General features: G+C 38.9%; 2 protein-coding genes across 16 annotated transcripts in view; one reads left to right on the top strand and one right to left on the bottom strand.

Moving 5' to 3' along the window:
* The window catches only part of DEK (DEK proto-oncogene), a 29,138-nt gene extending 18,570 nt beyond the window's left edge, over positions 1-10,568 (top strand). For 3 of the 5 annotated variants that reach the window (XM_036349019.1, XM_036349023.1, XM_036349022.1), the window contains 4 exons: positions 3,559-3,694; positions 4,015-4,163; positions 8,568-8,636; positions 8,803-10,568. In XM_036349019.1, coding sequence (XP_036204912.1) covers positions 3,559-3,694; positions 4,015-4,163; positions 8,568-8,636; positions 8,803-8,853 — 405 coding nt within the window. In that variant the 3' untranslated portion in view covers positions 8,854-10,568. Of the gene's footprint in view, positions 1-3,558; positions 3,695-4,014; positions 4,164-8,567; positions 8,637-8,767 lie in introns of all 5 variants that reach the window. The other 2 variants (XM_036349020.1, XM_036349021.1) reach the window with 2 other exon arrangements.
* A 1,091-nt stretch (positions 10,569-11,659) lies between these two features.
* Positions 11,660-25,763, bottom strand: part of KDM1B (lysine demethylase 1B) — a 51,877-nt gene continuing 37,773 nt past the window's right edge. For 6 of the 11 annotated variants that reach the window (XM_036347522.1, XM_036347526.1, XM_036347521.1 and 3 more), the window contains 6 exons: positions 25,683-25,757; positions 22,740-22,856; positions 21,973-22,098; positions 20,964-21,086; positions 19,285-19,437; positions 11,660-13,541 (listed from right to left, as the gene is read on the bottom strand). In XM_036347522.1, the coding sequence (XP_036203415.1) occupies positions 13,458-13,541; positions 19,285-19,437; positions 20,964-21,086; positions 21,973-22,098; positions 22,740-22,856; positions 25,683-25,757 (678 nt within the window). In that variant the 3' untranslated portion in view covers positions 11,660-13,457. Of the gene's footprint in view, positions 13,542-19,284; positions 19,438-20,963; positions 21,087-21,972; positions 22,099-22,497; positions 22,596-22,739; positions 22,857-25,682; positions 25,758-25,763 lie in introns of those variants that run through there. The other 5 variants (XM_036347523.1, XM_036347524.1, XM_036347525.1 and 2 more) reach the window with 5 other exon arrangements.

A 25,763-nucleotide genomic window follows, 5' to 3' on the forward strand; every position in this document is an offset into this window, starting at 1 on the left:
TGAGTTGGATTTAGAACCATGAGTGCAGTCTAAGTAGAGGAGGAGAAATGAAAGTAGTGGTGATTTGGAAGTTCATGCAAATTTTAAGTGGGCATGGTTTCACTTTCCTTCTCAGGTCTCCCAGGGCCTCTTTCCATTACCTCCAAAATTTCAGGTAACCTGTATTTGCCTTACCTGCCAAAAATTCTCTATACGGCCTATACCTAATAACTTATCTTCAGAGCGGCTGGTGTGGTTTTTTTAAAACCTATAAGACCAAAGCACAAGATGTGAGTTAATGAGTTACTTGACTGCCTCTCTCAGCTTGAAATGAAACCTTGAGGTATGCATATCTACACAGTTTAGTTATTTTACTCTCTAGCTTTTGCACTTTACCATGCTAACCTTTATCAGTCTAAAAAATGATACTTTACTGAATTCATACCTTTAATTTGTCACAGAATAATTTGTAACTGGTTTTTGAAGATAAATGAAATTCAATATAAATAACAATTTGGATGGTGTGTCCAATCTTATCAGAACGTAATGAAATAAACATGATGCATCCTGGCTAGTTAATAAAAGTGTCATTGAGTCTATCTAACTGCTTTTTATTCTATGTATCTATTATATATATATCTGCCTTGCTTTTATTTTTTTTTAAATATATTTTATTGATTTTTTACAGCGAGGAAGGGAGAGGGATAGAGAGTTAGAAACATCGATGAGAGAGGAACATCGATCAGCTGCCTCCTGCACACCCCCCACTGGGGATATGCCCGCAACCAAGGTACATGCCCTTGACTGGAATCGAACCCGGGACCCTTCAGTCTGCAGGCCGACACTCTATCCCACCCGTGGGCAAACTACGGCCCGCAGGCCGGAACCGGCCCGTTTGAAATGAATAAAACTATTGAAAAAAAAGACCGTACCCTTTTATGTAATGATGTTTACTTTGAATTTATATTAGTTCACACAAACACTCCCTCCATGCTTTTGTTCCGGCCCTCCAGTCCTGTTTAAGAACCCATTGTGGCCCTCGAGTCAAAAGTTTGCCCACCCCTGCTCTATCCACTGAGCCAAACCGGTCAGGGCTGCCTTGCCTTTAAAGAAAGCATGCATTTCAAGTTTTTGTAGGAAATTACATTTGCATAATGAAAGAATTTTACAAAAAGAAACACTTAAAATAGTAATAATATCTAATATTTATTAAGTGTTTTCTATATGCAGGACACCATTAAAGTACTTTCATGTATTAATGCATTTACTGTCCATGAAACCATAATTACTATTATTTCCCTTGTTTTGTAAATGAGGAAACCAGGGCCTAGAGATGTGCTGGGGCTAGAATTTGAAACCAGGAAGCTTGCCTCCAGATCCTACACTCTTGCCTATTATTTTGTACCTCTATAGTATTTTTGCAATCTGTTTGTTAATAGGTAAAAGACTAATTGTCTATTTAAAAAACTGTAGAACACTATTTCTTCTAGGTGATATTAAATATAGAATGAAGCATAGTTTTAATTGTCTGTACCATAGTAATTTTATGAAGATGGTTTGATTATCCTTTATCACTGCAAATTTTAAACTATTACTCCCAACCTGCAGGTTTTAAAATGGTGCCATACTGTGTGTGCCTTTAAAAATTTTAATGACAGCCTTAAATTATCTAATTTGAGGATAAAATAATAATGTTTATAACATTGTTTCCCCTTACTTGCCCTCTCCAACCCTTTCTATAATAATAACTTAGTTTCTTGTAAAATATTTGAATGTGTTACAGGTCCAGATTTTATTACCCTCTGACTAAAGAGGGATATTTAATAGTGATGATTTTATTCTATGTATTAAGTGCATCAACAGAACTTAGGAATTTTTAGTATTCCTTTTCAGGCCCTATTGTGGTTCTTATGAATTATGTGGATGCTTAATAAACTTAAAACTTAATTTACGTTAATTACAGAAATTTGTGGTGAACCATTAATGACTTTTGAGCAACCCCTACTATCTAAAACACCTCTGAGAATTAGGAAATAAGTAAAAATGACTCTAAATAGCAAAAATCCATAGAAAAACTCATATACTTTACTTTTAGAAGTATGTCAGCTCCTTGACACCTCTGAAGTGCATTTTTTAGTGGTTCCCAGCTGACAGTATTACTGAGTTAATTCAAGGTGAAATTAGGCTTAAGTAAATATGTACAGTGATGGCAGCAGAGCAAGAGAAAAGATAAACACTAAAATCCAATGAATTGCACTTAGAAATTGCCTCTGAGCCTACTTAATTTTTGTAATAGGTTGCTCTATACACTTTAATTTTCCTTAAGGATAAATTCAACATAGTGTCTCTGCCCTTAAAGGAACAGATTGAATTATAATGATGATCAGAAATTGAGTGTAAAACATTTGCAGAAACGTGATTTGCAGTATTTTTGGTATATAAAGATCAGATTTTTAAGTTATCTTGGAATATTTGCTTATATACAATTATTCCTTTGGAAATGTTAATTCATTGGGGAATTCATGTTTTCTAATTTCATAGACCCTGGTTGAGACAAAGTAACTATAAATCAATATTGTCATTTTAATTTATCCACATATTCTTTGCTTTTGTCTTATCAACTATGAGTTAGTATTTAAGAAAACAGCTTCTGAAGTCAGACTTATTTGAATCTCATTCTATTAGTTATGTGACTGTGGACAAAAACAACCTCTCTGAGCTTTAGTTTCCTCATTCTATATAATAAAAGGGTAATATGCAAATTAACCCTGACAGCAGAACGACTGGGAATGACTGGTCACTATGACACACACTGACCACCAGGGGGCAGACACTCAATGCAGGAGCTGCCCCCCTGGTGGTCAGTGCACTCCCACAGGGGGAGCTCTGCTCAGCCACAAGCAAGGCTGCCAGCTGCCAGCACAGCAGTGGTAGCGGGAGCCTCTCCTGCCTCCTCAGCAGCGCTAAGGATGTGCAACTGCAGCTTAGGCCCGATCCCCCCGGGGACATCCCCCGAGGTGGACATCCCCCGAGAGGTCCCAGACTGCGAGAGGGCACAGACAGGGCTGAGGGACCCACCTGAGTGCACAAATTTTTGTGCACCGGGCCTCTAGTATATTCATAAATAGTTACTTAGCAACTACTGTGCACCATGCACTATTTTAGGAGTGAGGGGATACATAGATGAACACGGTCAAAACAATCCCTGTCCTTATGGAATTTACATATGAATTGAGAGAGACTGACAGTAAATAACGGCATATTAATAGTAACCTGTATTAGAGTTTTTCAGGATCATGTGAGGTAATTAATGCACATAAAGTTTCCTCTCTAATAATGTGGAATAAATGTGGGCATCTATCATTTTTAGTGTTTGATTTTGACTTCCCATGACTAGTCTTATTTGGCATAAAATTAAATTTGTTAGGCATATTAGTCATCTCAAATATTAATTAGTAATACTTTATTATTGGTGATACTGAAAACATTAATTTTCTCTAATGTTGATGGCTAAAGAGGAGTAGAGAGAGATGACATTTAATCTCATCAATGTGTATACTTTGCTTTCCTTTACAACAGCCACCAAAAAAGACATCTAAAAAAGAAAAACCTAAACAGAAAGCCACTTCTAAAAGTAAAAAATCTGTAAAGAATGCTAATGTGAAAAAGGCAGATAGCAGCACCACCAAGAAGAATCAAAACAGTTCCAAAAAAGGTATGTTAGAAATTATACATATTCAGCAACTTTAAAGATATAACATACATGCCGTAACGTTCTTTGTAAGTGTTTAGAAAATAGTTAAACTCAGAAGAACATTGGGGAGGAAGTAGTACACCAGCTTTTTATTGTTTATAATTTTTCAAAATGGACATTTGTATGTTTTATAAGTAATTTGTAGAGGTGATTTATAACTTTTTAAATCTAGGATCCCTTTGAGAATCTGATGACTGCTTATAGAATTTTTCCCAATATATGTTGAATGGTAATTTACTATGTAAGAAAAATTTTATTCACATATAATGTCTTACTTTTAGAAAGTGAATCTGAGGATAGTTCAGATGATGAACCTTTAATTAAAAAACTGAAGAAACCTCCTACAGATGAAGAATTAAAGGAAACAGTAAAGAAATTATTGGCCAGTGCTAACTTGGAGGAAGTTACAATGAAACAGATTTGCAAAAAGGTAATTGAACAGGTGCTTGGATATGTTTGCTTTTATTCGAAAAATTCTTTCACCCATTATTCAGTTCGAAGCCAGATTCTTATATGCATTCATTCATTCATTGAACACATACTGTTGAACTACTACATGCCAGGCACTCTGTTTACAGGTCTGGGATAACCACATTAAATACAGTAAGTCAAAGCCTCTGCTCTTTGGAGTTGTTTCATAAATAACAGTAAAATGTACACAGTGAATAAAGTGCTACATTCCAAACTGCATAGGAAGCTATCTTTTCCTGATCTGGAAACTTTTTATTGATGCATCTTTAGATTATGTTAGTTTTACAAAGCAAAATTCTATGGCCCACCTGATTTTCAGTCAGTGTTACTATGATAAAGAGTTGTTATAGATTAGGTACTTAGCTCAGACTTCTGTGACATTCTGATACTTCTCAGGAATAAAATGATCAAGTCTTGAGTATGATTCCGTATTCTACCTCAATATTGGGAAATTTTAGAATTTGGTTTCTTACAGTAAAATGAAATTGAAATTTGAAATGTATCAATTGTGAAATATTCTATACCTTCTAAAGTCATTTATCATTTTTTAATTTATTCGTTCAGTACTCACTGAGTCTCTACTACATATCAGGTCCTGGGATAAATGTTAGAGGTAGAGCTCGAGAAGACATTACTTTGCTTTAGGGAGCTATCATTTCACTTTCAAGTCCAGTGGAATTGAAAGACATCCGTTTTAGTAATTAGAGTACAGCTAGAGGCCCAATGCACAAAATTCGTGCAAGGGGCTCGGCCCTCGCAGCTGCTGCGGCTTCCCTCAGCCCTTGCAGCCCCAACTTCCTCCGGAAGGTCATTTGGCTGTCCGGTCTAATTAGCATATTACATTTTTATTATTATAGATGTTTGAGGGTTCTGTTGGAAGAGTGAAAAAAGTGCTACAGCACTATCCAACTTGGGATTGAGAGGGAGGGGGTTGTGGAATTCTGGAAAAGCACCTTGGAAGAGATGTTAGAGGATTAGCTGTCCCATACAGTTGAGGAACATTGACACATTCACAAAATGTGACAAATAATGACTGAAGGAAGAATAGTGATTAGTTTAATTTGTCTGAAGACTAGAGTTGGCAGTAAGTCGCAGGTTAGAAAATACTAGTTTTTCAGTTCCTGAGTATGCCATGTTACAGAGTTTGGTTTTCTTCCTGAAACTAATAGGGAATTAGGAGGTTGGGTAGGTTATTGAGAGCTATTTGGGAGGGTCGTAACTCAATCAGGTTTTATTTTTTAATAGTTATCCCAGACACATCAAGGACAGACTGGTGAAAATAACATGAGAGACAAGAAACCCAGTTCATGTCATAGTCAAAGTAATTGGGTTGGCACAATCCAAGTCAGATATCAAGACAGCCTGGTCAAAAGTAGGATAAGAATTGGGTGCATTAGGGAACAGAATAAAAGGTATACTTTTTGAGAAAAGATGAGTTTTGTTCTAGACATTTTAAGATGGGGGTGCTTAGAACATTAAAGTGAGAGAAATTCTGAACATTGTAGTTCTCCAAATTAGGAGAGAAACCTAGTCTAGGATATTGCTGCGAGTTAAAGCCAGAAATATAGATCGGCTGCCCACAGAAGAAGACGAAGGGTGAGAAACGCAAAGGACAGAGTCCTGGAGAGGTAATTTCCACATATAAGAAACTATAGAGTTAGTAGTAGAGGCAAGGCCGGAGAGTGGTGCTATGAAAGCCAAGAGGAAACATTTTCAAGGGCGAGGAGTAGTGCCAGTTAAGAAAAAGGAGTCATGGGGCAGTGGGTATGGAAAAGCAAACATGTCCTTCAAACAAATGAAAACATGCATAGCCTTCCCTAAACTAATGAAGATAGAAATTAAAAGGGAATACTTTTGTTTATTAGCTTGACAAAATATTTATGAAGAATAAAAGTTTTCATGGTTGGCAAGGATAAAGGGAAACATTTTCTTATGCTTTAAGATGTAAACGCTTTGGAGAACAATTAGGTATTATCTTAAAATTTAAATTGCAAATACCCTTTAACCTAGCAATTCCATTTCTAGGTGTCTATCCTAAAGATTTAGTCACATCTGCACAAAATGATTACAATAATGTTCAACATGTCTAATACTGAAAAGTCAGAAACCACGTAAATGGCCTTCCATAGGGAAATTATTAAATTGGTAACCACATCCATATTTTTGGAATACTTTGTAGCAGTTGAAAAGAACATGGAAAAATTTTTCAGGTATTGTCAACATTTTAAAACATAGAATACTATCCCATTTATCTAAATGCAGAAAGACTATATTGCCATTGTGTACATTTGTGTATAAACTCATTTTTCAAGGAAGATCTGGAAGAATACACAGCAAACTGATAACTGGTTTCCTCTGAGGAGAGGAGGGATGAGGGCAGAGTAGAGGGAAACTAGTTTTGTCCCTTTGAATGTTTGTTTTTTGAGCACATTCATGTAATTTTAAACAGGGATCATTACTATGGAGAGGTCAAGTGAGGAGGACTTGAGGGTTTTTTGGACTGGACTGGACAATTAGGAGGTAATTGTTCACATAAGAGCAATTTAAATGGGTGGTAAATGAATAATGAGGAAAGTGAATGAATTTAAGCTTCTGTTTGAAGCAGCTTGCCTAAGGAGGGAAATAGATGAGGGAAGTGGATGCAAGTTAGTAAAATACTAAAGTCAGGGAGAGAAAGTGCAAGCATGTGTTAGACTGCTGGGAATGAAGCAGCTGAAGACTTAGGAGAGGAGGGATGGCTGTCTGCAGAGGGACAGGAAATGGCGAGTTGAACCTAGACACGGATAAACTGGAGGGAAAGAGGTATGTCAGAAAGTTGAAAAATTTGTAATACTACTTGGCTGAGAACAGGAATGTGGGACACTTGTGTAAGTGGATGAAATTGCCATTGACAGGAGGAATGAAAGGAACTGCTTAGAAATACTTGGGATTGCTGGGGAGGCTCTGACATTGAATACCATGGACTTAATAGTTAAACAGGATCAGTCTTCAAAGTGGTTACATGTCCCCACAGCAATCTTTTCTCTGGGCCTAACCATAGAAAAGTTGGTAGACCAGTTCAGGTTTGGAGGTTTGTAGAGAATGAACAAAAGACAGGAGTGTAAATGATTGACTATATTTTCAGGGACTGGCAAACTAGCTTGTGGGCCAATTCCATCTTACTGTTTTTGTATTGTAACCCAGCCATGCCCATTCATTTAAGTATTATTGCCTATGGCAGCTTTCACACTGCAATGACATAGTTCAGCGGTTCTCAACCTGTGGGTCGCAACCCCTTTGGGGGTCGAACGACCCTTTCACAGGGGTCGCCTAAATACATCCTGCATATCAGATATTTACATTACGATTCATAACAGTAGCAAAATTACAGTTAAGAAGTAGCAACGAAAATAATTTTATGGTTGGGGGTTACCACAACATGAGAAACTGTATTAGAAGGTCGCAGCATTAGGAAGGTTGAGAACCACTGACATAGTTGATATGACAGAAAATGTATTGCTGGAAAAGCTGAAAAAATTTATGAATCTGGTCCTTTAAAGAAAAGTGTGCTGACCTTGAACTGCACCACAGGAGTAAAGCTGGCAGGGTGCATATGGAGTCAGGACTAGAAGTCATTGTAAAGTCAAGCAGCCGGTATCCTATATAATAAAAGGCCAGTGACCATAACGGTGTAACAACCAGAACGACCTATCAACCAGTCGCTATGAGGTGCATTGACCACCTCTCCATCCCTCCCCGCTGGCCCACAGGCTCTGATCGCCTGATGGCAAATGGGTAACCGGGTTGGGCAGCGGTGGGGTGGGACTGGGGACTGGCCAGTGGGCAGAAAATGGCCCTGATCGCAGGCTAGGCCTAGGGACCCTACCCGCACACGATTTCGTGCGTTGGGCCTCTAGTCGGGTTGATAAAAGGGAAATTTAGAGTAAGATTTTAGGAGTAGAGGACTCCTAAGACCCGCCGGGTCTGAGTGATTCAGCTTTGAGGAGGGGATTGCACAATGAATAAAGTACACTAGAGTTCAAGTTGAATTATAAGTAATTGGATGATATAACAGAAGAAAATGAGAATATCTCTGAAGAATATCTCACCTGCCAAAATAAAGAATTCAGTTCTACCTAGATGTTTTCCTCACCTATGTTTATTGTTAATGCAACTGATATTTCCAGTTTAAAACAGAGTCCTTGCATGCTACTTTATTTTCTCTCTATATATAGAGTATTATTAAAACTCATTTGCAAGGGAATTCTCTAGTGAACCAGAGTACTATTAGAACATACATGCAGCTATTTATATATACATTTCTTTTTTGTCCGAAGATAGAGCATTATTGGATTTTTAACATAGTTTTTCCTTTTCACCACAGGTATATGAAAATTACCCTGCTTATGATTTAACTGAAAGAAAAGGTTTCATAAAAACAACTGTTAAAGAGGTAAATATATTCACTGTTTCTAACTTTGATCATTTGCGACATAAGAGACAAAGAAATGTATATCAGAATTGCATATTTTTCAAACTATCTGACTCAATAACACATTTGATCCTCAAATTTCCTCAAAATAGATGGGGAAAGATATTTCTTTTTATTCCCATTTTAGAGCTTAAAAAATAAAGCCTGCACATTAGTGACAACACCTGACCTTGGATGAGGACGATACAGGTTCTGTCTACTGGGCATCTCAGAGCACTCACACAACTACTTGAGCACATGTTTCTGTGCACCAGTCAAAGGCAGGAGAAAACCAACAATAGCTATAGTTTTTATGGATCCCAACTGATTTCCCAAGGTCACAATAGTAAAATAAAGTTTAAAAATGAAATAAAGTTTTATGCCTCATGTATACCTAATATTGTATGTTTGGTATGGGAAAATAATGTTTCTCTTTTCATTACAGCTAATTTCTTGAGATAGAGGACAGAGACAGATGACTTGTTCCATGGATTTAAAGATTTCATTTATACCATTATACCAGCAAAGAGAATGTATTTCCTTTTCTAAATCCTTGCAAGCATTGTGTTGGTAGAATTTACTGCTGACTTTTTTATCTTGGGTGTTAACGTAAATTTGCATTTGCCATTTTTTAAATTGCATTTCTATGCAGTTTTTAGTTTAAAATTTTGCATGGCAGTAATTGTTCCTTGCTTTTATAGTTGCATTTTGTACATTTTGGATTTCTTTATATAAGGTCATAGATTCTTAAACTGTAATAGTTTTTAGTGCAGTTAATATTAGCTTAAGACATTTTTAATTGACTAGGACAGAAACTATTATAACTGGCATTTATACATGCAGAAACCAATGCAGTATTTAGTATATGACATATTTTGAATACAGCACATTTGTCGGTGTAAAAACTCAATGGCAGTGTGTTCATCATATTAAGAATGTACAAGCTTTAGCTGTCCAGATGACTAAATTGGAACTTTTCTCCTGCATGTATAGATATGTCAATTTGTCAGCATGACGAAAGTGACAGATGTTATTTTTGTATTTTCAAAAACAAATTGGTTGTATATAGTTTTTTTATTTCTTTTGTGAGATCAATTTTTAACCCATATAGATAGGTATCTTTACAGTTATAAACTGAAATGTCAGTGTTCAGCCAGATGGTATTACAGAGCAGTGGAAGTCAGAATTCAGTAATGAAAACACTGAAGGACACGAACAGATAGTTCTCTACTTTGAAAGTGTCATCGATTTGTAGTTTTAGTGTCAATTCTGCAACCATTGTCTGTAGACACATTTTCTATTAAGGATAGACCAAAATCAACTGAACTTCAAAAATTTAGGGAAAATTGGGATTAAGTCCAAGAATATTTGGCTTATAATAAATGACTGATTTTTTTATTAACTGCTTTTGCCCATATAAAATGCTGATATTTACAGGAAACCTGGACCTTTATAATTATGACAAAAAGTACAAGGTGTAATGCCAGAATTGTGTAGGCAATAGTATCTCTGACAAAGTATTTCTCAAAAATGGTAAGACTTATTTTTAACATTAAAGAAATTTAATGTGTCTGTAGTATTATAACTATTGGGTTTTAAATTTTGGCTAATCAGGATTCTAGGTGATTCAACATATGGGCCACCCCTGAATGAAACTAATTTGTCTTTTAAATTGACTGTCTTAATCAGTTTATTAATTAATTTCTGAATTTTAAAACATGCTGCTTGAGAGAATTAGGCCTTTTGATAAACCAGTTGAGTATTTAAAATAAAAATATCTTTGCATCATAGAACAGAAATATGTAAACATCTGTTGATTGTTAACAGGTATTTTCACAATTTTGATTTGTTTCTTGATAAAGTTGTTAAGATGTTAGGAAAAGATACACTTAATAAACGAATGAAATAAACTAAGTCCTACGAATTGGCCTTTGATTTTAAATATAATTTGTTCCTAAAAGCCTAAGCTACCATCACGACCGAACAGGCTGTGTGGGGCGACCAGGCTGGCAGGGGGGTGAGGGATGACCAAACCACTGAGCAGCAGGCTGCAAAATGGTGGCGCCCACAGCCAATGAGGAAATATGCTAAATGACTGCCACACGCTCAAAGATGGCGGCGCCCACAGCCACAAGATGGCCAGCAGGAGAGGGTAGTTAGGGGTGACCAGGCTGGCAGGGGAGGGCAGTTGGCGGGGACCAGGCCAGCAGGGGAGGGCAGTTGGGGGTGATCGGGCCAGCAGGGGAGAGCAGTTAGGTGTCAATCAGGCTGGCAGGGGAGAGGTTAGGGGGCAATCAGGCAGGCAGGCAGGCGAGTGGTTGGGAGCCAGCAGTCCAGGATTGTGAGAGGGATCCCAACTTGGAGAGGGTGCAGGCTGGGCTGAGGGACAACCCCCCCCTCCCCACCCCCCAGTGCATGAATTTTGTGCACCAGGCCTCTAGTTGTCAATAAAAGTAATGAACAATGATTTTGTCTCTCACATTTGATATCTTAACTTAGAGGTTTTTATAGCATTTACCCACTATATGAGAATTTCAGAACATGGGTGTTTAAATGGATTTAGCCCTGGAGGCAAGTAATGAGGATTTTAAAAAGTATATACATTTGCCATACTTAATATTAAGTAGGTTTTTCCTTTGTAGCACAAGTTTAAGTGCCCAGAGACTAAAGTAATAATTTACTGTGAGCCATTTCAAATGCAAAATATTTTGCATTTATCACTTAAATTATAGCCTATGTAATTTAGAGTGTTGTGCAGTGATTAACTAAGTACACTACAAAGAAATCACCTGGAAAAACCAAAAATGATTTACAAAAGTAAGTTGATCAAGGTTAATAGTTGTTTACTTGATGACCATTTAATTGAAAGGGGATATAGAGTAATACCTATGATCTAAAAGGTCTACACAGAGTTTGGAGGTGAAGGGATTGAGTTGGTGGGTGTAAAGTTCGGGATGAAAATGTAACTATTTAATAAAGTGTGTTTTCATTACTACAATGCAAAGTGTATTTGAAAAAGTCTAGTTTTTATTAAGTAGTTTTACACAACAAGCTGTTCACAATCTGCAGTTAAAACATATTCACAGCTACTCAAATACAGAATCTTCAGAACAATGAAAAACATATTCAGAGTAACTCAAGAATTTAAAGGAAAGTACCTTAAAGAACAAAATTGACGTCAGATGTAGACACTTGAGACAAGAAATGAGGATTTTTTTTATATACATTTACCATACTTTATTATGTAGGTTTTTCCTTTGTAGCACAAGTTTAAGTGCCCAGAGACTAAAGTAATAATTTACTGTGAACCATTTCAAACGTAAAATATTTTGCATTTATCACTTAACACATGCTATTCTTTAAATGTTTAACTTTAAAGTAGAACACTCCCCAAATAGTACCGAGTCTCATCAGATAAATATCAACATTTCCCTGTGTTAACATAGAAACTAATATCCTTTATTGGGAGTGGAAGTGTGTCTGAGTTCACCAAAGATACCATACATTCTTTGCATATGATACTTTGTATTTATAAGCTGACTCTAAATTTTAAAAATACCTAATATTTTGAAAAGTGGCTTTAAAATCATTTTGCATCCCCTTTGTTTTTGAGTCCTTTTTTAAAGCAGACCAATATAATTGAAAAACCTGTTCAGAGACTTTAAAACAAAAGAACTTGTTATCCATGATTTTACCTGTAAACTGAAATTTCTTGGCAAGTTAAGCATCCTTTAGACCCTGAAACCAATGTCTATTTTTAATGACATTTTTTTGGTCATGAGTGAAAAAAGGAGAAAGGAAGTATTTGCCATGTTCTCAGGCTCTTACGATATGGCTTATAAAATATGTAATATTTACCAGGACTTCACATTTTCCTTCAGTTTTCCAGTGGACCTGCCTATGGAATACTGAAAACATAATTCTATAAAAAAGACAGTGCGAAGAGGCTATTATTCTGACAAGATATTTTTGCTAGTAGTTGCCAAAATTAAGGCTATTTAGGTGTGCCATCTGCCCAAACTTGGCTCAAAGAAAAATAGCCCTATAGTTTATGTCTAGTATGAAGACCACACTATCTCTACCCCATTTTCAATGGTACAAACCTGGTACTGCTTAAGAATGGAAAATTTTGCTCTTTTGCCAATGAGTGCACAAATCTAAAATCTTTTATCACAAAAGACACCTGAATTTAAATTTCTTTTGAAAACCCAATGGGAAGTATAATATAAAGTAGTCTAGAAGCTTCATTACTTTTGAAGAATTTGTGCTGTATCCAAAAAGGAAAGATTTCTATCTAAATTTTAACTGAAAGCTCAATATTGGAGCTATACAAAAATCTTAAGGCTCATTGGCAAAGGTAGTGATAAGTTGTCATAGAAGAAAAATACATGGCTCTATTTCTTTTTAATGATTTCTGCTTGATTTCTCAATTTGTGAAAATTGATCAGCTAAACAAAAAGTCAAATTTAAGGGACTCTCCAACCATGGAAGAATCATATCCAAAGAATGAAAGCAGATAAAAGAGGTCTTAATTTAAGCTTATATTCTACCTTTTTCTGAAATCCAGAAGATTTAGCATTAGACTTGTGGAAAATGTAATAAAATATAAGTGCTTATAAATTGGTTCTTAGGGCTAATGCTTTCAGAGTGGTGACATGGGTTTACATTATCAAACCACCTTAGAAACATTTTCAGTTCTGTTATCCAGAGAGGTTTTTGTTTGATTTTATGAAAGTGAGGTTAACGTGTTTCAAACTTTCCCATTTGAGGTACAGAAGAAAGCTGGGTCCAGACAAAATCCATTTAAAATGCCGCAATCTTGCTTGCTTCTCGAACACCACTCAAATATGCCCCTGTAACCGTTTGTGGAAAATGTCTGTTTGTTGCCTGTAAAAAATAATTGCATAATTTGAGGTCACATATAAGGAATTCAGATGATAATCAAGTGATACAAGCTTATGCCTTCTGATCCTCTTAAAGACCAGTGCCACTCCTGTGTGCTGATGCTAACAGTACTCACCCATCTAGCACTTGACCTTTTCTGGTGATCTCCCATGCCTTACCAAATATATCCATTCTACAATGTATTCAGCACTCCTGTGAAGTACTATTTGGCATTCAATAAGGTACTTACATATGCCAAGTACTGGAATTAAGTACAGTGAATAAGATATAGTGCTTCTCATCAGACAAGTAATCTAGCTCTTAAATCAGCAATAAATGAAATAAGCACAGAAATTGAATCATACTTAATCCACAGTTGATGTTTTGCTAGATTGGTGGAACAAAAGGATGTAGTTGAGGTACTCAAAGGACCAGTAAAACAGGAAGGGAAAAGTCAAAAGGTTGAGGGGCTGTCAATGGGACAACCTCACTTTCAAGGAGTTTGTAGTGGGAACAATAAGCAAACCTAGAACAGGAAAGTAGGCCTGGATAATGGCTACTTTCCCATAGAGTGAAATAGAGTGAGCAGGTCTTGGAAAGTGGATACGAAACAAAGTTCCGTGTGAACTACTTTAGGTTCCATGTCACCTAAATTGGCTGGGGTGAAAGGGATGTGACATGGAACCTAGAAGTGACAAAAACTTCAATAAATGGGTCACATCAGCAGGAATACAATTACTAGTAGGAGGAGAGAGTGACTGACAGAAACCAGAAAGAAATGGGTTTTATAGAAAATACCTAGCAAAGAAAGCAAAAAAGGTTCTAAGTCCTGCTCATTAGGGCTCATGAGCATAATATGGCCATCACCTGGAAGCAGCTGACAGTGTAGCCAGGTATGCAGCTGTTACACCCTGTTCCTACAAAGTTGGCTCTTCACAGGCAAAGGACTAGACCAGGGGTGGGCAAACTTTTTGACTCGAGGGCCACAATGGGTTCTTAAACTGGGCCGGAGGGCCGGAACAAAAGCATGGATGGAGTGTTTGTGTGAACTAATATAAATTCAAAGTAAACATCATTACATAAAAGGTTACAGTCTTTTTTTTTTTTTTTAGTTTTATTCATTTCAAACGGGCCGGATCCAGTGTGGGCCATAGTTTGCCCATGGCTGGACTAGACAAAAATCACTGGTTTCTAAATGATGGTCTTTTGTGATCATTTAAAAGTCATCAGAAAAAGTAAAAACACTAACTCTATTGTAGATGAAGCTAGAGATCTTGATAATTCCAAACTATAACATACAAAGAATGAAACCAGATAAAAGAGTGCTGAGAAGTCACTTTGCCAAGTTTGGGGGGTAGGAGAGGATGAAGTGATGACAAAAGCAAGCCAGTTCACCTGAAAGAATCCTTAAAAATTCTCAGCCACTGAGAGCACCAGGAACCATGGAGGCAGAGAGGTTGGGCATTAGTGAAAATGGAATTAAACGCTATGAAGAGCATTCTGGCCCCTCCCCAGGTTTCCCACTGCCACCTGCTATACCCCACACCCCCCAGGGTATCAGAGAGAGGGCAGAGGTAAGGTGCCAAACAAAAGGGGGATTAAGTGAAGTCTTCATGACTAAGGCTTCAGGCCCTCAGAATGCCAGGAGCTGAGCTTTCACCTACATGTTCCCACAGAAAAGCTATAGATACTGATTTGGGGATTCAGCCCCAGTTGATGAGCTTTGCTAGAGCTTTCGATTGTTTTTTTTTTAAATGACTCAAAGCCCTGGCCAGTGGAGCTCAGTTGGGTGTTGTCCTGTGTACCAAAAGGTTGTCAGTTCAATTCCAAGGCACATACCAGGTTTGCAGGCTCAGTACCTAGTAGTGGGCATGCAGGAGGCAGCCAGTTGATGTTTTGCTTTCACATCGATTATTCTCCCTCCCTCTCTCTAAAATCAAAAAATATATATTTTTTTTGAAATATATTTTATTGATTTTTCACAGAGAGAAAGGGAGAGAGATAGAGAGTTAGAAACATTGATGAGAGAGAAACATCGACCAGCTGCCTCCTGCACATCTCCCACTGGGGATGTGCCCGCAACCCAGGTACATGCCCTAGACCGGAATCGAACCCGGGACCCTTCAGTCCGCAGGCCAACGCTCCATCCACTGAGCCAAACCAGTTTCGGCAACAAAAAATATTTTTTAAAAATAAAATGCCTCACTGAAATCTGAGCAAGGAATGGCTATTTGGACATGTGGGAGGCACCAGCTAAAGGAGATAAGATAGGAACTCAGAGGAGTCATGCAAGGAACAAGTTAGAAGAAACTACCACAAAGGAATAATCTGAGAACAATAAAGTGCTCATAGATGCCAAAATTTTAAGTCAGCGTAAAGACTGGATGACAAATATCCCCATCACAAAAGTAAAATAAAAAGACATGAATAATAACAAAGAAAATAAACATAGGAGTTCTAACATATGTAACACAAGATCAGAAATTAAAAAATGCAGAAAATAATCAAAAGTAAAATCTAGGGCTGAAGGACATGAGTTTCTAGATGCAAGGAGTCCAAAAAATGCATAGAAAGGACTGGAAATCAGAACAGCAGATAATTTCTCAGCAGAAGTAAAACAAGAAAGATCGCTCACATTAGGATAGTTGTCAAAAAAACGAAGCGGTGTTGAGGATGTGCAGAAACTTGAACTCCTTATGCCCTGTTGGTGCGAGTGTAAAACAGTTGCTGTGGAAAACTACAGTGGTTCTAAAACTTAAAAACAGAATTAGTATATGATCCAGCAATGAATGCCTCTTCTGGGTAAATATCCAAAAGAACTGAAAGGTTCTTTTTTTTAGAACTGAAAGGTTGTTGAAGATATATCTGTATACCATGTTCACAGCAGCATTGTTCATAAGAGAATTTTTTTAAAAAAGGTGGAAGAAACTCAAGTGTGCATGACAGATTAATGGGAAAAGAAAATGTGATATGTACATATAATGGAATATTATTTAGTCTTAAAAAGGGCATTCTGACACATGCTACAACACAGATGAACCTTAAGGACATTATGCTAAGTGAAATAAGCCAGTCACAAAAGGACAAATACTGTATGATTCCACTTATATGGTGATGTTCCTTGAAAAAATCCATAAAGCAGAAAGTGGTAGCTGCCAGGGGCTGGGGTGAGGGGAGTTGTTTAATGGGGACAGAGTTTCAGCAGTTTTGCAGGATGAAGAAGTTCTGGATATGGATGGTGGTAAGGGTTGTATAGCAATGTGAATGTATTTAATGTCATTTAACTGTACTCTTAGTTAACTTGGTTATGTGTAGTTTATCACAATTTTAAAAATCAATATATAAAAAGAGAGGGGTCTAGAAAATTAAAACCCCCAGCTCTGGAAAGTGGTCAGGAGGAGATGTTCCCGGGAGGACAGCTCTGCAGGGGTCCTAGAGATCAACCAGCACGGATGGGAGCAGAGGGATGAGGATGCCGGGAACAGGGTTTTTTTAAAAAAGGGCTAACACCAGATCATAGAGATTCAACTGTGATTTAGAGATGACTGAAGGGCGGGAGGCTAGGATTAGGGGCTTCTAGTCAAAATGGTAGTGTAGGTAAATGTATCCTCCCACAACCACATCAGAATTACTTGTAAATTACAGAACAACCATCATTAAGAACCACCTGAAATCTAGCTGAACAGAATTCCTACAATAAACGATATAAAAAAGCCACATGAAGATTGGCAGGAGGGGAGAAAATGCAAATGGTTTGGTCCTGTACCCATGTGTGGCAGCTAAAAATCGGGAAGAATATCTTGGCTTTGGAAGTACCCCCCACTCTCCCCAGGAGCAAGTGGTCCCAACCCTACACCCAGCCCAGGGTTCCAGTGCCAGGAAGAGAAGTCCCCATAATGTTTGGCAGTAAAAACCAATGGGGACTGTGGCTGAGAGACAGAGGCTGCTGGAGTACCAGGCAGTTCCTCTTAAAGGACCCAGGCATAGACTTAGTCAGACTCATTTCCTCTGAGCTCCAGCACTAGGGCAGCAGCTTGAAAAGCACCAGACAAAAGGGAGGAACTGAATTGTTTGGCATTAGGGCGAGAACTGAAGGGGCATCTTTCTCCCCAACAGAAGTGCTGGCAGAGGCAAGTGTTCCTTTTCTGAGCCCTCCCCTGATACCTGGCAGACAGGCGCCATATCTGAGTCTCCATCAACCTGGCCCACACTGTTGGCCCTGCCCTGGTGATTCCCTGAGATCCTACCCCACCCAATTTGCAGGCCCACCCAAGCTGTTTCCAGTGGCTTTTCTGTACAAATTGCTGTCTTGACTTGCACTTCAGACTTTCCTAAAATTTCTCAAAGCAGCAGCATCTGGCCTTGGTGTGCCCAACACTTCTTGTTTAGTGGCCCCAGGCCCAGCACACTAGCAGCAGCCAGCCTTAGTTAGCAGCTTGACCTCACCTGGACACCTCCAAGCCCAGCACAAGTAGCAGCAATTTTCTGATCATTTCGTATCTTATGCTGGAGGCCCCAGCAGAATACAAGAGGTGGCTGACCTAGGCTTGCACCTCCAGGGAGGCCCCAGAGCCACTGCACCTGGTGGACAACTTTGGACCATGTTGAAGCACCACCCAAACACATCTGTAATACTTTCAAACAATAAAGATAAATTAAAAAAACAACAGTAAAATGTAAGAGGTTAAAGACAAAGAGAATCTTAAAAGCAACAGGAGAAAAACAGTTACTACAAGGGAGCACCCACAGACTGTCAGCTGATTTCTCAATAGAAACTTTGCAGGCCAGAAGGGAGTGTCAAGAAATATTCAAAGTGATGAAAAGAAGGATCTACAACCAAGATGACTCTACCCAGCAAAGCTATCATTTAGAATCAAAGGACATATAAAGAGCTTTCCAGACAAGAAAAAGCTAAAGGAGTTCATCACCACCAAACCAGTATTACATGCAATGTTCAAGGGTCTTCTTTAAGAAGAAGAAGAAAAAAGATTAAAAATATGAATAATAAAATGGCAATAAATACACATCTATCAACAATTGAATCTAATAAACAAAATAAACAAGCAGAACAGAAACAGACTCATAGTTAACATTTTGATGGTTGCCAGATGGGAGGGGGGTTGGGAATGGCTGAAAAAGGTGAAGGGATTAAGAAGTACAAATTGGTAGTTACAGAACAGTCATGGGAATGTAAACTACAGCATAGGGAATATAGTCAATAATATTCTGGTAACTGTATGGTATCAAATGGGTTAGAAATGCATCAGAATCATTTAGTAAGTTATGTAATATCTAATCCTGGTATATATACCTGTAGCTAACATATATTGTATGTCAACCATAATTGAAAAATAAAACATATTTAAAGTTAAAAAAATTAAGCTAATGAAAAAAAGGGCTTATAATGACTGTGTAAGAATGGAATCAATGAACACCCTGACTTGGCAATAAGCAACATTTACCTAGCCACATCACATAAACATTAAATGGGTTAAATCTTTTAACCTGACAGAAAGTCAGTAGATAATGTCTAACTTGTTAAATCAGGAGACAATATAAATATTTTAAAACATAAAATAAATTCCAGAAGATATAACAGAAAGAGTTAAAAATTGCCCTGGGATTTTGAGGAGGATGTTGAGAGGACATTTGTTGTTTGTCATCATAAGACTTGACATTATTTGACACAGGTTTTTAGAAGAGTAATCAAAATAAAAGGAATTGGGTTCAGGATCATGATACACACCTCGCCAGCAAAGAAGATGGTTCCTTGTATTTCTTCAGCAATGATGTCGTAGGCTTCACCGCTCCCACCTGTCTTTACAAAACTGTATGCCATCTGGATCCAGGGGTCTGTGCTCCACCGAGTGACAAAATACTTTGTGGGATCTGGGACTTCCTGTGTTGATGTGAAGCAATCATAAAATGGGATCAAGAAGTGAGTTGGACATAGTGCAACACAAGCATAAACTTATAGTCTTCCCTCCCATTAGAAGTTGAGCTCTTTGTAGCCATTCTGAAACAGCCGTTCTCAGTGTGTTCCCTGACCCCATTATGACTTTCCCTGTATCTGTGCACCATTCTCTACCTCTTGCCCAGCTCTGCAACCTAACCCCATTTGCGTCGCCTCACTTTTCACTTTATCCTTCTGCCAGACACACATTCCCCCCACCTACCTGGGGCCATCACCACTGACAAAGAGTCTGGGCATTCCCTTCCCACTGCCTGGCCTGTGCTACAGAGATGGAAGGAAAGGGGTCTCTGGCTCAGAGTAGGAAAGGGAAGACTGGAGTTCTAGGACCTCAAGGTGAAATTCTCAACCGGCTCCTCCACAGACGGCTATCCAAGGATCTTTCACACTCGCTAAGTTTCAAATCATTTTGTAGGCTGACCTCTGACAAGCACCACCATGAAAGAGATTTATATAGACACTGTGTCCGCAGATCTGAATAACTAATTTGAAAACAAATTTTAGGACAAAGACACACAGCTAGCAACTACTGTGAAATATAATCACACTATGCAAAATAAGTAACACCCTGGTGCCTCTCTTTCTCTAATTTATGTAAGTTCTGAGTCATTTCATTTCTTTTGACTTCTGTTCCTTTATATGAAAAAAAAAAAAAAAGCCATTTATAAATCTCCAGAGACTGAGATTTAGTAAAGTGGCAAATAAAAACTATCTTGAGCTCCTTCGAGAGAAGACAGAAAGGAGACTAGCTACACATGTGGGGTGCAAGAAAATTTTGGACCATGTCCCTTTAAAAGGAAAGTTGTCGCCAAAGCCTGCTAGGGTTTGGGTAAATGCAGAATCTGTGGGAAATTCTGAGCCTTTTACATCCTTAGGAAAGAAAGGGGGTGTGCATGATGTGTGGGAAAAGGGAAGGAAGACAATAGTGTAAGAAGGATTGGGTCCTGTTATGGGCTACATTTGTGTCTCCTAAAATCCATATGTTGAAACCCTAATCCCCGCTACTTTATAATGTGACTGTACTTGAGAAAGAGCCTTTAATGATGTCATAAGAAGTTAAAATTGGGTCGTTGGGGTGGGCCTTAATCCAGCATGACTGGTGTTCTCTTAAGAACAGATCAGGACACAGACAACAAAGAGAGGCAGCCATGTGAGGTCACAGCAAGAAAGCAGCCATCTGTCAGTCACAGAGAGAAGCCTCAAGGAAACCAAACCTGACAGCACCTTGATCTTGGACATCTAGCTGCCAGAATGGTCAGAAAATAAACTTCTATTGTTTCAGCCACCAGGCTGTGGTATTTTGTCATGGCAGCCCTAGCACACTAATGCAGGAAAACTTGGGTGGAAGTTGGATTATGGAAGAGAGAACAGTGGAGCCCACTGCCTTGATTCCTTTCACTTGGTAGCAATGGCTTGCTCTGGCTCCATCGCTCTGGGGAGCAGGGGTCTCTGACCTGCTCCTTGAACAGCTCCCGGAGCGTGGCCATGCACTGCTGCAGCACCTGCTTGTCGTCCAGGTTCCTCAGGGAGGCCACCGCCTCCCCAGCAATCACTGACATCAACACGCTGTGTTTCTTCTGGACACACGAAAGGGAAAAGCAGTTTACACCTTTTGCTTTGGTAAAATGCACAGTTCTAAAGAAATGACGTCACTCTCACACATTAAATTTCATTATTTCCTACTGTCCCCTATCCCTTTCGTCACCAGTGTTTTCCTCACAAACACTCGCTATTCACCTATGCATTTTTTATTGTTCCCTGTTGAAGAGACTCAAGAAGCAGTGTAAGTATCAAATTCAGGGTTCTCTTGGCTTTTCCCTTATGCCAACTTGTCTTAGACGAAGTGGAAGAAGGTTGTGTAGGAAAGGCTATGGATAAGGTAATGGAAAGAACTTCCCCAAATGGTAAAGAAAATTTGCCCTGGGCTCCCATATGAAACCCTTTAAGATGTTTCTTGGAATGGAGACAGAAAAGAAACAACTGGGATTCTTTTGCCTGACATCAGCACTACCATACCTTTCAAGTGGTGGGTATGCCCTCCCCTTTTTGTTCCCCACCAATCATATCTACTGGCACCGAGACCTGCCTTCACCCGGGCCAGTCACATCTCACCCTTCACAGCACCACAGGGGGACCTGTGGAGAATGCTCTTCAAGTGCCCCTCATTACTGTGCTGTTGTGGCCTCTCCCTGAGGAGTTCCCCATCAGCCTGAAATAACAGTTTCCACAAGCGACTAATTCATTTCGCAGGCAGTAACATTAGTACTTCGAGACAATATGGCAGATATTGGGGCTCCTTTCCTACAGGACAACGCCCCAGTCCAAGTATCCTCCCAGAATATAAACAAATACCCACAGTATCCACAGTGTCATTAGCTTCTGAGCTAATGACATGTAAATACTTACCACAGCAAATTTTAAACTGATAAGGGAATTCAAACCACACTTCACCAAAAACTTTACCTGGGGATCCATGTCATAGAATACAGCAAAAAGCCCTCGCTTGCTGGCACTAGGAGGAACGTGCCCGAAAAAGTCCGCCCCTTGAACTTTACTGTCCCAAAATCGGTAAGGAAATTGCAAGGCAATCTGGAAAGTGAGCAAGAGGAAGATGGCTAAGTGTTTCTTGAATCAAAAGTACAGCAATCTCTAAGAAGTAACCTATGGCTCCTAACTAACACTATGTTCAAAAAAAACCTCACTACTCCCTTTCATTCTCCCACCTCCTTTCTTCTTTCCATGGGCATCTGGCCTTTTATGTCCCAAAGCCTCTAGGCTACTCTAAAACGCAAAGCACCCCAAGACGTGGCCTTGAGGCTTATGTCCATAAGATACATTCTGACTCCTCACAGGTCTGCAGTACCTGCTGCAGCACTGGCAGATTCTACTGAAAGAGATTTTAAAGGCAGAGGGGAAAACCTTCTCCTCACGGGGGCTAATTAATGGAGGGCAGATGTGGAAAGCAGAAAAAATTGTTTACTTATATACCAAGTTCGAATTATGAATAACAAGCTTCATCCTCCTGAAGTTAAAATTCACAGACCTCAGCCAACTCTCCTTATGTTTTCATAATGCCCTTTTGTATTCTGCAGGAACAATTATTCAAATGAAAAGGAAAGCTTCAAATTTTACTTAGATTCAAAAATGAGTAACTACTTCTCAGTATCAGAAGCAAAGGAACTCCTGTCATCTGACATTAATCTCTGTGGTTCTGAGGCTTAAGTAACCACCTTTTCAATGATGCCTGCGCCTAAGCTGTTGATGGCCTTCATCTTCTTGTCTGACAGCGGCGGGTTAAACTGAAGGGCACCTTTCTGCAGCAAGGCCAGTGGAACAGTGACTAACGCCTGTGGGGAATAATTAACAGTTAACACACAAGCAGCAACTGGACCTCATACCACTATAACTCAGTGGGTGCACTTCCAGGGAAATTCAGAACATTCCTCTCTACTGCCAGGCATGAGATCGTCAACATCCCAGGTTGTTATACTCGTAAGACCAAGGGCTGCCATGTTCGCTCGCAGGCTGTTCACCGCACAAGGGTGCACGGCTGAGCAGACGTGGCACCCACACGGAGGAACCTGCAGAAAGGACTTGATGATTTACAATAACCCCAGGTTCAGAAGAGTCCACAGATCCCAACCCTAAGAAGCAGTGCTGCAAGAATGGACCTAATGTGGAACAAGGAGAACTAGACCAGTGTGTCATTCCTGACACTTTCTAATGTGTGGCCAAGGTAATACCTGCCCTCCTAACCTCAACAGACTGCGGTCATGCTTCAAACCAAAACCCTTACAATATACATCAATAATATGCTTCATAAATGGTAAAGCACATTGCAAACACTAGGGATTATTATAATCATGTAAAACCACATGAAATTTTTTTTAAAGGAGGAAGCAATTTATTGCAGGGTTTCAAATGGCATACAGAAGTGAAGTAAAAGCCAGACTATACCTTCCAAATCATACAGGCATCTGTGTGACCGAACCATTTCTTATTGAGAGCCTCAGCTGCAAAGGAGTCTGGAAAACGATGTGTGTGTGTGTGTGTGTGTGTGTGTGTGTGTGTGTGTGTGTCACTCGCTCACTTTCCATCATCTACAGTGCAAGATAACAGGAGATGGGAGTGGAATGAAGCTGAATACCAAGCACTATATCTACCATGGCCTTCATCAAAGATTTAGTGTATTTGGCTTGAACCCCAAACTCCACAGGAAATTCAGAGTTCTTCCTGGGATTTTGTCACTGTTTTCTGCCACAAGAAAATCAGAAAATCTTAGAAGTAAAAAACATGTACTCTATATAGAAAATAGCTACCATGTAACCAAAAAATAAAAGCATAACTACTCTTCTGGATATATAAATAAAACTACAAGAATATAAGGTCTGGAGGCTTTCTTAACAAAAAAGCTTTCAAAAGCACAGAAACGTGGGTAAACCAATAGGCACAAGATATGAACATACCCCGGTAAAGAATAAAGCTAGACAGCAGTGGAAGCAGCCTAGATTGAATTAGAGTTTGTCAAATGCTTATCAGTGTGTCCTGTTGGGTGGGAAATCTTTCATTTATAAACTGGGACCGTGTGATGTGTGCTGACAACCATAAATATTTGCTTTCAACCTTCAGAGCAGGCCTTGAAAGGCAGGCTGGAGCTATGCCCGAATATCCCTGGAGAGTCACGACACAAAGAAAGCTGAGCAAGCTTGCCTGACCAGGGTGAGCAGAGGCGAGTCTAATTAGCATGTTATCCTGAGTGCCAAAAGGCCAAGTTACGCAATAGCAGAGGCTGAACTATTGGCTGACTTGCAATTTTAAAAAAGGAATTTTTTTTAATTACCACTAGGAAGAACTTGAGAGATTAGCCTGATTCTCTCCGGGCTCACAGATAAGGGCACTGTGGCCCGGGGGTTCTCCACTCTGGCTGTATGCTGTAATCACTTGGGGAGCATTACAAACACGACCAGACCAATTCAGTGAGAGTTCCTGCAGAGTGAGGTTTTGCAGCCTTTCTTTTTAAAAAAAAATATGTATTTTTTTTTATTGATTTCAGAGAGGAAAGGAGAGATAGAAACATCAATAATGAGAATCATTGATTGGCTACCCCCTACTGGGGATGGAGCCCACAACCTGGGCATGTGCCCAGACCGGGAATTGAACCCTGACCTCCTAGTTCATAGGTCGATGCTCAACCACTGAACCACGCCAGCCGGGCATTGCAGCCTTTCTTTTAAAACACTTTCCAGGTGATTCTAATGTGCAGCCAGGACAGAAAACCACTATTAGTCCCAAGAAATATAGCATCACTACTAACTACCAGCTAGGTAAAGGCAGGAATCATATGAGGACCCATCCCCCGGACTCAGACCTCGTCTTTCCATTTGACATGCAATCCTTTATTTCTGTATGAATATCAAGGACTGTGAAATACTTTTAGATAACTGAAAATTATAAAACATAGCTAGTCTAGGAACTAGTGATGGTTTATCAATTATACTTTTTGGTAATCATTTAAGACATAACTAAATTTAAATAAACTTATGGGTTTATTAGTCCCCCTCCACTCCAAGTAAGCACTTTGTTCTCCAACACTACAGGAATCGCTGTGATTTCACATATTACATTACAGCACCTTTCACTGTCCACCTACATAAGTGGTTTACAAAGAATTCAAATAATATAAAAGTACGACTGCAGTTTCAAAATGAAAACACAGATCTTTCTTGATTTAAAAAAAAAAAATGGTTCCATGATAAAACAAAGAACAACTACAAAAAGCCCTACCAACCTGGAAAACACTGAATTAAAGTACAATAGGTTTTTTTGAATGCAGGACTTTTTAGAACCTTTAATATGCTATTTAACCCTAAAACTAGACTGTAGCAGGTAATACTTTCCAAACTTATGTGGCCAAAGAATTTATTTTTCTTGTTCAATTTCCAGGACTAATGTACCACAGAACCCACTTTAAGAAACACTAATCAGAATTCTATCTACATGAATTAATACAGTATTAGATTAGTTAAATCGGATTTGCATTAAGTGGGCATACAAAACTCCTCAGAAATCAAACAAGGCTCCAGGCAGGTTGCCAAAGGCAACTTCATGATAGAAAAGACATCTTTCCCTTACCGCCAAGCCCCTAAAACACCTAGAGAAATTCTAGCACTTACCTTTTGTGCTGTATACCCTGTCCCATCTGTCGTGGTAACTTGTACTTCATCTCCAGAATAATCAACCTTCTGTACCTGCTC

The sequence above is a fragment of the Myotis myotis genome, unplaced genomic scaffold (genome assembly GCF_014108235.1).
Source record: "Myotis myotis isolate mMyoMyo1 unplaced genomic scaffold, mMyoMyo1.p scaffold_m19_p_2, whole genome shotgun sequence".
Taxonomy (NCBI): domain Eukaryota; kingdom Metazoa; phylum Chordata; class Mammalia; order Chiroptera; family Vespertilionidae; genus Myotis; species Myotis myotis.